Source organism: Colletotrichum scovillei (genome assembly GCF_011075155.1).
Source record: "Colletotrichum scovillei strain TJNH1 chromosome Unknown Contig00007, whole genome shotgun sequence".
NCBI lineage: Eukaryota > Fungi > Ascomycota > Sordariomycetes > Glomerellales > Glomerellaceae > Colletotrichum > Colletotrichum scovillei.
The window spans coordinates 1,629,004-1,642,495 of record NW_023336265.1 but is presented as its reverse complement, the minus strand read 5'-3'; the positions used below and the strand labels follow the sequence as shown (position 1 = coordinate 1,642,495).

Sequence of the window (13,492 nt, the reverse complement as noted above, 5' to 3'; positions counted from 1 at the left end):
GTGGCGGTGGCCTGGCCATCAATTCTGGAAGCCAATACATCCCCACGGGAATCATTGTTGGCGCCGTTTCTGGCATCACCGATGGTGGCTTTGGGGACTTCAACACGCAATGGGACGCAGTCTTCCTCGCGGCCAACGGTACTGTCAACTGGCAGTCCGTCTACATGTTTGGATACCAGGCACACAATGAGCTGGCTACGCTAGGCAAGGAGTTCACCAAGAAGTTCTACAGCGTTGCCGCCGACCAGAAGATCTACTCCTACTACCAAGGCTGCTCCGAGGGAGGTCGTGAGGGATGGAGTCAGGCACAGCGGTTCGCTGACCAGTTTGACGGTCTTGCCATTGGCGCGCCTGCTTTCCGATGTAAGTCATATTGCCAATGGTCTCTCTTTTTGTATGATACTGACGATCGCCAAAGACGGACAGCAGCAGGTCAACCACCTGACGGCCAACGTCATGGAACAAACCCGAAACTACTTCCCTCCAAGCTGCGAACTCGAAAAGATCCTCAACATGACCATCGCCGCCTGCGATCCCCTCGACGGCAAGACCGACGGCGTCATCGCCCGCTCCGACCTCTGCAAGAATACATTCGACTTCAACACCACCATCGGACAAGCCTACTCCTGCCCCGCCAAAGCCGCCAGCACCGGCCCCGGCTTCCCTACCCCGGCAAGCCCGGCCCAGAACGGCACCGTCACCACCGAGGCCGCGACTTTGGTCAAGGACTACTACGACGGCCTTCACGACTCCACGGGAAAGCGAGTCTACCTCAACTACCAGCCCGGTTCAGCCTTCTCCGACGCGACGGCCTCGTTCGACGAGGCAACGCAGACCTGGGGCCTGAGCATCTCCGGCCTCGGCGGCGAATGGGTCGCACGATACCTCCAGCTCCGCGACACCAGCGACCTCGGTACTCTTGCCAACGTCACCGCTGATACCCTCCGCGACTGGATGCTCTACGGCATGAACAAGTACGCCGACTCGCTGCAGACGACGCACCCTGACCTCAGCGGAATCCAGTCCGCTGGTGGCAAGATCCTCCACATCCACGGCGAGCAGGACGATTCTATCCCCGCCGCCTCGTCGGTGCACTACTACGAGTCTGTGCGGAGCATCATGTTCCCCGGCCAGGGCTTCAACGAGAGCGGTGCAGCCATGGACGATTTCTACAGGCTGTACCTTGTTCCTGGCGGCGCCCACTGCGGTGCCAACTCGAACCAGCCCGGCGGCGGATGGCCTCAGACGACGCTGCAGACTGTGATCGAGTGGGTTGAGAAGGATGCTGCCCCGGCGACGCTGAACAACACAGGTGTCGGCATCGACACGCTCTGCCGCTGGCCTATGCGGCCTTTGTGGTCTAACGATGGTGCTTCCTTCGATTGTGTTTATGACCAGGCTTCTATTGACAGCTGGATGTACACTTTCGATGCCTTCAAGATGCCCGTCTACTGATTGGCCAGTGGTTATTCTCTTAAGCCATGCCACACTTTAAGGCTCTAGTCCTCATGGAATACTTGCAGACCCGAGGAAGGAAAGGCATATTTGTACAAAGCTTCTGGACTATTCGTGTACATATTTGTTTCTCAGTAACTAGTACAAAGCCGATTAATCTTCATGTCTAAGTAGTGTCTGCAAGGCAGACGTTCTCAATTCAGACTTGAGCTCCTCCACATGCTGGATGTGGATGGCATGCTCCATGACAGAAAAGTCAAACCCATTATCCCACATCATCTCCGGGCAATGATCGATGCTAGATTTTCTCCGGCGAAATGAGCCGGTGGGCAGCCGCTCACAATATGGTGAACAACTTCAAGTATTCGTCGCCCCCACCGTTCCTTGCTTCCCACTGTGTACTTTTCTGCCAACATGAATCTTCTGCTTTCGCATTCGGGTTCTCAGTACATCCTTGTAGACGCTTTAAGAGATACAGCTCTCATAGAAATAATGCTCGAGACTACCCGAATCTAGTCGGCCTTGCGAACAGTGGCACTTGTGGCCTCCAAAGCTTTGAATTTTGTCGACGTGACCCAACAAGTTTCTTCGGATTGGAAAGGTCGTGTGTCGTGCAGATGAAAAACTTAGCTTAGATAGAGATCTACGGTCCCCGCAAAGATCGGACCCCATCGACTACTTTGACATGCTAGACGGCTATGACGGCATCAAATTTTCAGTTTTCCTAGCTTAGGAAACGTAAGGAGAAAGCCGATGTAATGCGAATGGCGGCACGGAAAAGGCTACGTGCACTGGTGTTGATCTAGAGTCTACCTGGGCACCTGCGGTAGAGTGCCTAAGCTTGAAAGCACCGCCGGCCTTATTATCATGAGCCTCAGTCTATGAAGTGCATTGTATGACATGTCTATGTAGGTCGCATACCGCGATATCAGTGGGAACATAGCTTAGCACAGACCTTGTTCAGGCAAGTGAAGCTTTTGGGAAAACTTTAGCGAATAAATCAGCGTCTGTACTCCCGAGGATCGTCGGCGATCTCGAAAGAACTGATGGCATCCTAGACCAGGTCCTGGGAAGATCCCTGCACTGGCCATCGACAATCGCAGATTCTCCGTTCATCTGAAAGAGCTCCCAGAAGGGAGATGGAACGTTAGAGAACGGAGGGTAGCAATTGCTTTGACTTCAATCGGTCATTCCTAATCATGTTGGAATGATTGTTTGCAAATGTTCCCAGAGACTCTAGGTTAGCCCCCTGCCCACTAACTTCGCCTCCGTCACGGTTTGCTGCCCGTCGCCATGTTGAACCTCTCGTCACTGCTCATAGGGGAATATTTCATTATCATTTCATATTTATTACAAAAAGCGTCACAAAGGGGATATCACTCAAGCCCTCCCACCGTCCTTGGTCGTCTCCTCCACAATCGACCACTTCGTCTCAATCGTAATCGCCTGCGCATTCCGCGGCAACCTCTGCGTCGACTCCGTCTCCGAGATATCATCCTCGTCCGTCCCGTTCGACCGCCTCCTCAGCTCTCCCCTCCCGATCACCGTCGTCGTAAAGTGCACGTCATTCTTGCCGTACATCGTCTCGAGCGGGATTCCGTTCGTCAAGTCCTCCACCAGGTGCTCGTGCTTGCACGACTGGCTATTGCCGCCCAGCCGCGACACGTACTCGTCCGTCTCGAAGCGGCGGTGCTTCCAAAAGGCCCAGAGCGGAAGCAGCATCGGCAGGGAGTTGCAGAGGATGGTGAGGTTCGTTTCGAGGACCGTGAGGAAGGTTGCGACGGGCATGTTGCGGACGACTTGTTCTAAGCTGTAGACGTCGATCATGATGCGGAGCCTGACGATGGAGGCGATGATGGCTCTAGATCGGAAAATGTTAGACAACGATACTGGTTCATTCATGACAACGCTCCATCAGACGGCCGGTCTGGATGGATTGGGTCCAGCAACTCACATGAGATTCAACAAGAACACACCACTCAGCCCCCACCGCGTCGACACGCTAACCTTCTTCAAGCTCCAAATCGTGTACAGCGGGACCAGCATGATAACGGTATTGGTGATGCAGTTGAACAGTCCCGTCGAGAGGATGCTTGCCTCGTGCTCGCGGCAGATGTCCTTATTCGTCGCGTGCCACTTGCCGTTGGTGATGTGGCAGACCAGCAGAGTCTGAAGGATGTTGCCGATGCCCCAGAGAATGACGATGAGGAAGGTCATCTTGGTCGCCAGTCGCATTGGCGGGCTCGTGAAGACGCGGAGGTAGAAAAAGAGAACGCTGAGCTTCGTCGTCAAGCTGACGAAGCCAAAAATTGTGTCGGAAGGGAGGAAGAGCTACGATTTGCCGTCATGATTAGCAACCGATGAGATCCGAGTAGCCCCCCATAATCTCACGGCGAGCTATGAGGTCGAGTTGATAGGGGAAACTCACAGAATCTAAAAACGTCCAGTTCGCCTCGACCTGCGAAAGCTCATATCCCAGACCGGCGGACGTCCCTACAGCCAAGTTTTAGCAACAGATTTGTCAAACAGTCCATCTTTGAGCCTCCATGGCACAGTTTCGTAGGATGCTTACAAAGTCCTTGTATCACCAACAAAGCAATCCCCTGAGGAACAGCCAACAACGTAAAGTAGTCATCCCAGCCCAGCCTAGACCCCGCCAGCACACGGGAGACGACCCGTAGCGCAACCACCAACACCGTCACGAAAGCCACCACCGAGTTGGCAATGAGATACGCCGAAGCCTGAGGCACGATAGGCATCTTGGTGTACTGCATGTGGGGAGAGTGCCCTCTGTCGTCGTTCGGGATGTCGAAAGGGTGCGATCACGTCGATCTGGCCTGAGAAGCTTTTCCTGGTGACTTTGGCGGAGTGCACCGAGCCGGGGGTGGGAAGAGAAAACGAAAAAGAAACAGAAGAATTCCGAGAGATTGGGAGGGGCAGAGGAAAAGAGGAATACAGGCCATGTTTAAACTCGAGATACTGCTCCTCGCTTCACTTGCTTAACCCACTCTATCGCTTTCTCTCTTTCGCTCGCTCTTCCAACAAGCAACGCACACAGGGATAAGGTCACATTGAGTTCCAACGCATGGGAAAACGCGCCTACGATTCTCGCTCGAAAGGGCAATGACTCGCACTGGGGCGTGATTGTTCCCCCCTCCTCCCCTGATCTCGCTTCCCCCGGGCTATATAGTGGGCACCTGACGGTGCTGACTCGGAAGGGTGGACTGAAAGACGAGAAAAAGACCAGACATATCGTTGAGACCTACCCAAAGAAAAGGCAGAGAAACCCACGATGCTAGGAACGCAATAGCCCGCACATCCACATCCCAACTTGAGGCGGTTTTCCCATTCGCCTCGCTTTCTGAGCCTTGACTCCTTGCGCCCTCCCCTGGTCTAGCGTTGTCCGGGGCCCTTCGCTAATACCGACAATGTCCATACCTAGACTTGTCAGTCCACGCCAGAATCTTCAACACGGAATCACATAAATCCTCCTGTCCCCCCTTGTTCGTCACATCCCTTACCCGGGGGACGCCAACGCTTTACAAGTTTGCTCCTAGTGAAGTTGCATCTGTCAAGGTCGCTTAGGTCTTGGTAAAGCCGCCCCCTGGCTCGGAGACCTATGCGGCATGCTGGGATAGTTTAAGAATTTATGGCTCTCAGCGCGGCACTTGATTGCTGCGCATCCAGCACCAAGGGAGGCGAATTGCGGGATGTGGTGGATCTTCCCCGATGTCACACGTGGGCGCAAAGTTGCACTCGGAACTCTTCGACCATTAGGCGTCGAGAGGAGCACGGAGTACACATGTACAATTGGAAAGAATATGCAACCTAGTATTAGGTTGTTGAAGGAGTTGATTTCCAGACTTCCCAGACTTCTTTGCTAAAAATGTGATAAGTACGTAATCCTCTTGGGCAAAAGTCGAAAACTCGGCCAAGTTCACTGCGGATGGTGAGTCAAGCGCCGGGAAGCGGCACGTCGATCAAAAGCAACTACCAAAGACCCAAGCACTTACCTGAATGTGGACATCACCGAGCATCAAGGAGAAAGCACAGGAATGGTTCGATGCCTGAGCGCTGAGCTGAGCCCGGCTCTCTGGTCCCCATTCCCAAAGAGCAAATTCAATCCAGTTGCGGATACCATTTCCATCGCCAGCAAGCAACCCCCCACCTAGACCCTTGCAACTAGGGCGCTAGTTGGTTGCAAAATAGAATGGTTGCGCTATTAAGGTTAATTACGTCTATGAACCTAGGGGCTTCGGGCGGGTCTGGCTTTCGTCAACAGTAGCACTACGGATAGCAGCGCTCCTTGGCCTTGCCTAAAGCGGATGGTTAGTGCCGGGGATGGGTCGACGTCAATGTCTTGTCTTGGGAGTTGCCATCCGAACATGGCGATAAGGTTAAGAGATCGCTTTCACGATTGCGAGACGAAAACTTGGCGCGAAGGTCGCGTCTAGTATGAACTTAAGGGGTCGCAAGTCCCATGTCACGTTCAAGTACGGTGTCCCTAGTTGGGCAAGTAGCATCCGCAGAGCGAGGAGTTCCCGAACTATAGGCAGTCGATATTGGAATTGAGGTAGTATTATAATATGAACCATGGTCTAGAAATATGATACCCATTTACAGTTGGGTGACGACACCCGGGCTCGAAGATCAGCTCTTTGTGAAGCATTAGGGCAGGGTCCAAACAAGAGCTACTTTTAACTTGAACAATGAAGCTCCAACGCTGTATGGTTTCGAGGGTCTTTGGTCAAGTATCCTGTTGCTTATTGTTACCGAGTATCGAAGGACAATGCTCTTTGACTTGCCGAAGGCAACAAAAGATCGAGAGTGTGTAAAAGAAAAAAACGACAACACAGCTAGAGCTTTGAAATCAAGAACCTTTCAAGAGGGAACCATGAGAGAACGATCTTATATCTATCAATGTGCACTCCGCCGTGTTAGATTAGTCTGGATTCATCAACGTCGTCAATTAAGACTGCTCACTACAGTCTACGACTAAACCATTCAGACAAGGTAAGAGACACAACCCAGCCCATAACTAACATCCTCTCTAGACACCCACACCCATCCGACAACCACAACTTTCAACCTCACCAATGCCCTCCCCGTCCCCATCCACAAACTACCCCCCTCGAGGCGTAACAGCCTACACCTCAACCTCCGGTCCCATCCACGCCCCCAACCTCGAATCCCTCAACCTCCTCCGCGCCCGCCCAGACTACGAATCCTGCATGCCGACCCTAACCTCCCCCGAACTCGCAACAGACTGGGACGCCCACTATCTCCTCCCAAACCCCTACCAGAACCCACCCACCCTCGACTCCGTGACCAACCCCCTCCGCGTCCCCCAGGCCGAAATTGACGCAATATGGGACCCGTATAAACTCGCCGCCATGATCGCGCGTTCCCACCAGGACATGAATATCCTCGACTACATCATCATCGAGGTGCAGAGAGAAAAGTACGACGTGGACCGCATCCTCGACGACGTGGAGCGTAAGAGGAACGGGGGACGGTACCCGTACTTTTGGACGAGCTCCTTTTCATTCTCCTCCTCGTTTTCCAGACGTGGATGGGATAGCAATGACTATCGCCGACGTCGAGCAGCAATGTGCAACACAGACATTACGCCCTCCCGGCAGTACAGGGTCAACCCACAGTGGGACGTATACAAGCTCCGTGAGGTCTTCTCAAGTCTCCAGATTGATGTCGGAAACAAGTTAGGTCGACTTGCTCACGTCGAGGCAGAGTTGCGTCGCAAAGTGCTTCAGCTTAACAGACTTTTATAAGAGGCATCGAGTGTGCTGAGTTGGAAGCAAGTTTGTTCTCTGCCGAAAAAGAAGTGGAAACTAACCTTTTGAGTTTGAAAGTAGGTGTAGCGATCCTGGTGTGTTGGAGGAACGTCAACTTCAAGCGCAGAATCGGGACAGGGGAGGTGCTGAAGGTAGGTAGGGAAGCATAAGTAGAGAATTTGAATTTGCCAGACTTCCTGTCCATGAGACAGAGGCTGGCCTCATACGCCTTATTAATGGCTAACCATGGTATCTATGTGCCCTGAGCAAAATGTGGTATCATAATCTCGTGACCTGTGTAAAGTAACTCCGTAAGCTTTTCCATCCGATGAATCATGATCCCTTTTCATATCCCGAATACCATGTGTAACGGTGCCTCGCCATGTTGCTCCCCATCATTAGACAGGCTCGAGCCTCTCATTCCAAGTAACGCCAACCAAATGCCGCTTTCTCAACTGAGTCGAGCGTGTACCTTAGTCGTCTCCAATGTCCTCCTCGTTGTCCGTCTCGAGGAGGTCCAAGAGACTAGGGTGTGGTTCGCCACAACACGGGCAGATGCCAAGCTCGTCATCGTCGCCCATCATATCCTCAATGTCCTCCATGGGGTAGCCACTGCTGCGGCAGAACTCGGTCCACTGGCGGTCATCACCATCCCCGTCACGGCTCTTGGGCACCCTCTTCCAGATCGTCAAGTCCCGACGGCTAGGCGCGGACTTGGGGTGGCCTGTCTCTCGGGGCGCAGGGGGCATGATGGGCTCCTTAGGATGATAGTGGCCTTCATCAGTTTCATTTCCAGGGTCAGAGTCGGAATCACCGTCGTCTTCCCGCTTTGCCTTGATTGTCTTCCAGGCCCGAACAACACGCGCGCAGCTCGAGATGCCCGGCAGAGGCTTCAGGGAGTTTTTGACTTGAACAAACGAGGGCAAGCCAGCAAGGAAGAGGCCCTCGTCGCGCAGAAGCCCAGTAAGCTCTGCGGTGGCCTTGCTGCCAGCATCGTCAATCGGAAGACCGGTGACTTGCAACTCATTCAGAGAACAACCGAGTTCGTGTGATGCCACATCGTGCAGGTCGCTGCTAGGCATAGGGAGAAAGTCGTCGATAAAGTTCACCAAGTCAATTCTGAGCGACTCAAGGCCAGGAAGCAGCTTGGGGCGCACTAGCCCTTTGTCATGCTTGGGATCGAAGGGAGGGCGGAGGGCACGCAGGAAATCCGTTACTTGAGCCCACGTGTAGCAGCGAAAACCGCCACGGGCATAGGTTCGCTCACTGACGCGAGGGACCGTCCGCAGTGTGATGTCGCTCTTCAGAGACGGGTGGTAGGATCGCTCAAGCTTGTGCTTTCGCTTCTTGTCGTCGTAGAATTGGGCGACGATGCGAAAGTTGACATGCTTGATGTCCTTTCGAAATCCAAAGTCCAGCTCGGCAAAGTTTCTGACGGCGTGTTCATTTGTGAAAGTGAAAGTGTTGTGGCTCCAGAACATACGGCTGCCTTCGTCATGCATCGCCTTGCATGTCGCCAAGAAGTGGATGGCGATTTGATTACCACGGCTTTTCTCCTGGGCTGTGAGGTTGTCGGGCGTGATTTTCGTCAAGGGGTCGATAATCGTGTCCTTCGAGGTCATCGAGTACTTGAGAATGCGCAGCAGGACCTCTGTTGGAAGGTACGGAAAGGAGCGAGTTCCTGAAGACGGGGCTTGTTTTCGCCTGGCACCTGCTTGGAGGTTCTGATAGTTTGCGGATACGGGCGACCAAGAGATGCCGTTTTCTCGGAGCAGCTTCTTCAGCTTCGCATTCTCCTCGGCGAGGGCCTGATTCGATGACCTGAGTGGCTGGTTGTAGTAGGCTTCGGCCTGATCCTCCACATCACGGCACTCCCATGGCATGATCTCCTGGCTGTTGATTAGCGTGCAACAAAAGTAAAGCAGAAAACAGATAGACCCACGAATTCTCGGTTTGCCATGGCGATGGATTGGGCTGCAGAGTCCGGCGAGGTTGCGAATTAGGAGGGTTCCTCGACCTCGTGGCAGGTACGAATGGGTCTCGGTCTGTCGAGGTGGAATGCCGGCGCGGTTGAGGGACTCGAAAATTTAATCCGTCGATTTGGAGTTCGGCAATCTTTCGTTGTTGGACGAGAAGTGGATGGGGGTTGAAATTGCAGGTCCCGGCCAGATTGTTGATCAAGGCTCAAAGAGACAACGCCACTGATTAGGTAGGTTGAACCTTGACGTCGGTGACGCAGGGTACAGCAATTGGTCGGAGTGAGTACGGAGAACAGCGAGCGACCTTGCGATGCGGCCCACGACTGGAGAAAGAATAAAAAGTGAAACGAAGGTTTGAAGGGAAAAAAGAGAAAGAGGTGGTTCGGGCGTTCGTCCTGACGTTATGATGGGGTGGAAATAAAAGTCAGCCAAGCCGACAATCGGATGTCGGTCGGGTGAACAAATTGGCGGGAAGGTGAGGGAGGAAGAAATTCTTCAGTGGCCGAGTCGTTGGTAACAAGCCGGCAGTGACGGATGACGATGCCTGAATGAGGGAGTCCTGGCCGTGGTCGGGTCGGGCTATCGAGTCGTTGAAGAGGTTAATCACTAGCGTATCCGTAGAAAGGTGACAAGAGCTCGCAGCTGAGTCGGGTCGGAATCGGCTTGTCGGGTTTTCGCGCCGTCTGCTGGCCCGCCTGTTCTATCGTGAATCAGGGTCCGCGAGGGTGAAGGCAGACTGAAGTAAATCACTCTAAGCGGACCTGATGTGGTTCATCAGTGAGGATTGAATTCCGGGCGTAGATGAAAGAAGGAAAAGCGGGCGATGGAGGGTTGACGTTGAAGGGAGCAATCACGAGGGAAAAAAAAAAGGTTCCAGAGAAGAGAGATGACGAGGGGTAAATGCGAAGCGACGCCGCCGGGAGAGGTGGCAGATCTGCGCGTAGGCGAGGGAAAGAAAGTGGACGGGACGGGGATGAGGCAGGTGAGGACTGGACGGACCTTCTGGTGGAGTGCGGGTGACGGTGACGGCGGCCAGTGGCAGCAAGAATCGCCGACGTTTTTTTTTTCTTGGTCCTTATTTCCCTTTTCGCCCGTCTGGCTACCTTATGGTGGATGGTCGTGCTTGCCTACCTTACTCAGGTGGTAGGTGAGATCGGTGAGGTAAGGAAGGTGCCTGCTCCCACGTTCGGCAGGCAAGCGACGTTGCGCCGTCTCAGACTCTTCAGCTTTGACGGTGCCGATGTCCGCCGAAACTCCGACGTGAGCTTCTTTGCTGGAAGGCAGGCAGGCTGCAGACCACACCTTCTTCTTTCCTAGGTAGGTACTTCTGTCTTTAGACCACGAGACTGACTACCGGTGTCAATCTGCAGGCGCTGGGTTCGGGAAAGAATCATTTAATGTGAGATACTTGTCTTAGACTATTAATGCCCCTGGCACCTAGGTACCTAGTGTATAGTAGACATAGTCACCTCGCTGCGGAGAAGCGAGCTTGAGGTGGGATGGGGTTGCAATCCTCGCACCTGCTGTAGGCGAATGTGTTTAACGACGGTAGGAGCTGCTGCATTTGACGGGGGAAAGTGCTGAACGGAACGAGAACGGTTGTATCTTTCCTGGACGGGAAGAGCACGCAGCAACTGCCACGACACATGAGACACTGGACAAGGCAATTGGCCGGCTGGAGTATGATTTAGTGGGGCCTTCTGCGACTGCCCGACGGCGATTACTCGCAGATTGGATGCACTGATTGCAGATTCCCATGAGCAGTTGGATGGACGAGATGATGATGCTTTCTGGGGAAGATGACAGTATTAACAACCACAGAAACGAAGCAGTGATGAGCAAGGACAGCAGGGGCAGGGGGCAAGATATAGGTACCTAGCGCACGGTACCTATACAGGGGTGGGTACGAAGTACTTGAGGTAGCTTCCGAATCTGCTCTGGGCTCTTGGAGTCAATTGCAGTCATGTGGAAACTCTAAAGGTCAGACGTTAAGCAATCAAAGATGGGAATCGCTTCTTTCCTTTGGTGGAATCGTCTTTGACAAACAGCAATTGGATATGCTCTACCAACGGGCCAAACTGCCTAGGTATTTAGAAACAAGCCAGGAGAAGAACAAGCGGCTAACATGCGCAAACGTGGCTGTCTAGCTCTCCATCTTGACCTAATGTATGTCTTGGATTGATCCCGATCTGGACTTACACCGAAGGGCAGCCGCAGTTCGCAGTGCTGCATACCTTACGAGGTACCATGCGATCTCCTTTACATAAGGTGGATAGGAAAGTAAACAGAGTGCGCCTACCTGCCTTAACATACCTTAGGATGCGTTATGTAAGGGAAGAGAGAGGTGTCAAAGGCAGGAAAGGAGACACGCGGGGCAAGTACGGATACCCCGTTGTAGCTTCCCGAGCCGCATCACGATCGTTGTTTGGTGGCAGCATCGGGCCCGTCAGTCACGACATTGTGGGAGTTGCCGACAGAGCACCTCAGTCTGATCCTCCAAGTCACGCAAAACTCTTACCCCAGATAATCGGGGCAACCACTAGTCGTTTCTCCTCTGTCTCGCCGTGGCTGTTAATGCCTTCAGCCTTTTTGTCTGTGCCTCTCGCATCTGCATCGCGACTGGGACTATGGAGAATAAAATGCCACACAGACCTGCGACAGCTGACGCCGCTGGCACAAGTCGCGATCGAAAGGCTAAGTCGAAGCTCGGATTGCGCTACCTTGTCTGGGCATTTATTGATTGAAGACCTACGCTCCCCACTGAAAGGCTACCTTCGTGAGTGAAGCTCTTTCCGTCGACCGAGTAGCTCATGTATTCAGTAGGTATTCCGATGGTTGTTCATGTGCCCTGCACCCAATGCCACACAGGAGCAGACTCACTCCTTCGGAGCAATCCAAAGAAGCACTCCACACCCAGTGCCGATAACATCAACCCGGCTTCGACCACGCAAACAAGACGATCAATGATGAATTTAACCCCATAAAACGCGTCGTTCATCTAGACTTTCATGGAGCAGCCTACCTTACCTAGTTTACCTCATGGAACCCCATTTGTCCGTCGTGCCACTGCGGGCTGGCCCCTTCTATGGTAGGCAGGAACGCCATCTGCCCCTCCGCTCTTGACGTCATGATGTCTCGCCCATTTGCTGCTCTGCAGCTCAAGCTCCCTAACCTCCGCGCGACCGACACTGCGACCCGTGGTCACTCGGCCGTCGCTCAGTCACTAGCTAGCTACCTTACCTTAGGTAATTCCTCTTTTGAGACCTTTCCCAACGTGCTTTTTCGATGATGAAATCGGTCGTGCCTGGCTGCACGTAGCTACAGCAATGAGGTCAGCTCGCCTGATGGGCCGCCCTAGGTCGGAGGGGGTTCAAATACTTCTTCTACAAGAACCTCCCTCCTGCAACTCAATGTCTTCTCCTGTACTTTTCTCACGATCCATCATTCGGACTGTTCAGCTCAATCGACGCGTTCAATCCCATTCACGACTAATCGACCTTTCCAAAACCACAAACACACTCCCAAGAACCCCATTCATCATGTCTTTCTCAAACACTTCCACCGGCAGCAAGCCCGCCGACCCCTACAAGGCGACCAACCAGGACAACGATGTCTCCGTCAAGGATAAGGTCGAGGCCTTTGTTAGCTTTGCCGACAAGACCAAGTTTGCCATGATGACCACCAGAGACGCAAAGTCTGGCGCTCTCGTCTCCCGCGCCATGGCCCTCGCCGCAACGGTTCGTTTTCTGCCCTGGCGCCTCTCATGAGCTCTTCTTTTCTAACATCTATCCAGGAAAACGGCGGCGTTGATCTGCTGTTCCACACCAACACCGAGTCCAACAAGACGGATGAGATCGACAGCGATCCCCACATCAACATCTCCTTCATCAACAGCTCAGGTGACTGGGCCTCCGTCTCTGGTGTCTCTAGCGTCATTACCGACCGCTCGCTGGTAAAGAAGCACTACAACCCTACCCTCAAGGCGTGGGTCGGTGACCTCGGTGACGGCACCCACGACGGCTCTGAAAACGATCCCCGCATCGGCATCATCCGTGTCAAGACCGTCAGCATCACGTATGCCCTCAGCAACGCTACCTTTATCGGCAAGGTTGCCCAGCTGGCCGAGGGAGTCGTAACCGGCAGTCCGGCAAAGGTCAACAAGTTGAGAGAGGTCTCTTCCCAGGAGGTCGAGCAGTACCGCTCAGCTTCCTCTTGAGCTGAGATACGTAAGAGTTGTAGCAATGGCGGCGGCATGTAATAATAGCA

At 53.4% G+C, this 13,492-nt stretch overlaps 5 protein-coding genes across 5 annotated transcripts; 3 read left to right on the top strand and 2 right to left on the bottom strand.

The window, feature by feature from the left end:
- Positions 1-117: 117 nt before the first annotated feature.
- Positions 118-1,455, top strand: HER10_EVM0009778 (tannase; the record flags this gene model as incomplete). The annotated part of the gene is made up of 2 exons (XM_035479253.1): positions 118-363; positions 419-1,455. Exons 1-2 carry the CDS (start codon positions 165-167, stop codon positions 1,453-1,455), a joined length of 1,236 nt encoding a protein of 411 aa, XP_035331740.1. The 5' UTR covers positions 118-164.
- Positions 1,456-2,835: 1,380 nt separating this feature from the next.
- Positions 2,836-4,229, bottom strand: HER10_EVM0001134 (uncharacterized protein; the record flags this gene model as incomplete). Its single annotated transcript, XM_035470890.1, has 4 exons — positions 2,836-3,316; positions 3,410-3,786; positions 3,884-3,948; positions 4,028-4,229. 4 exons carry the CDS (start codon positions 4,227-4,229, stop codon positions 2,836-2,838), a joined length of 1,125 nt encoding a protein of 374 aa, XP_035331198.1.
- A 2,322-nt stretch (positions 4,230-6,551) lies between these two features.
- On the top strand, positions 6,552-7,244 carry HER10_EVM0002588 (uncharacterized protein; the record flags this gene model as incomplete). Its single annotated transcript, XM_035472294.1, has 2 exons — positions 6,552-6,951; positions 7,078-7,244. The coding sequence occupies 2 exons, from the start codon at positions 6,552-6,554 to the stop codon at positions 7,242-7,244; spliced, it is 567 nt and encodes a 188-aa protein (XP_035331287.1).
- Positions 7,245-7,436: 192 nt separating this feature from the next.
- On the bottom strand, positions 7,437-11,020 carry HER10_EVM0002038 (uncharacterized protein). Its single transcript, XM_035482879.1, has 2 exons — positions 9,190-11,020; positions 7,437-9,136 (listed from the first exon to the last, which is right to left on the bottom strand). Exons 1-2 carry the CDS (start codon positions 9,205-9,207, stop codon positions 7,721-7,723), a joined length of 1,434 nt encoding a protein of 477 aa, XP_035331251.1. The 5' UTR covers positions 9,208-11,020; the 3' UTR covers positions 7,437-7,720.
- A 1,745-nt stretch (positions 11,021-12,765) lies between these two features.
- HER10_EVM0007011 (pyridoxamine 5'-phosphate oxidase) lies at positions 12,766-13,442 on the top strand (the record flags this gene model as incomplete). Its single annotated transcript, XM_035476578.1, has 2 exons — positions 12,766-12,963; positions 13,020-13,442. The coding sequence occupies 2 exons, from the start codon at positions 12,766-12,768 to the stop codon at positions 13,440-13,442; spliced, it is 621 nt and encodes a 206-aa protein (XP_035331567.1).
- Positions 13,443-13,492: the final 50 nt, after the last annotated feature.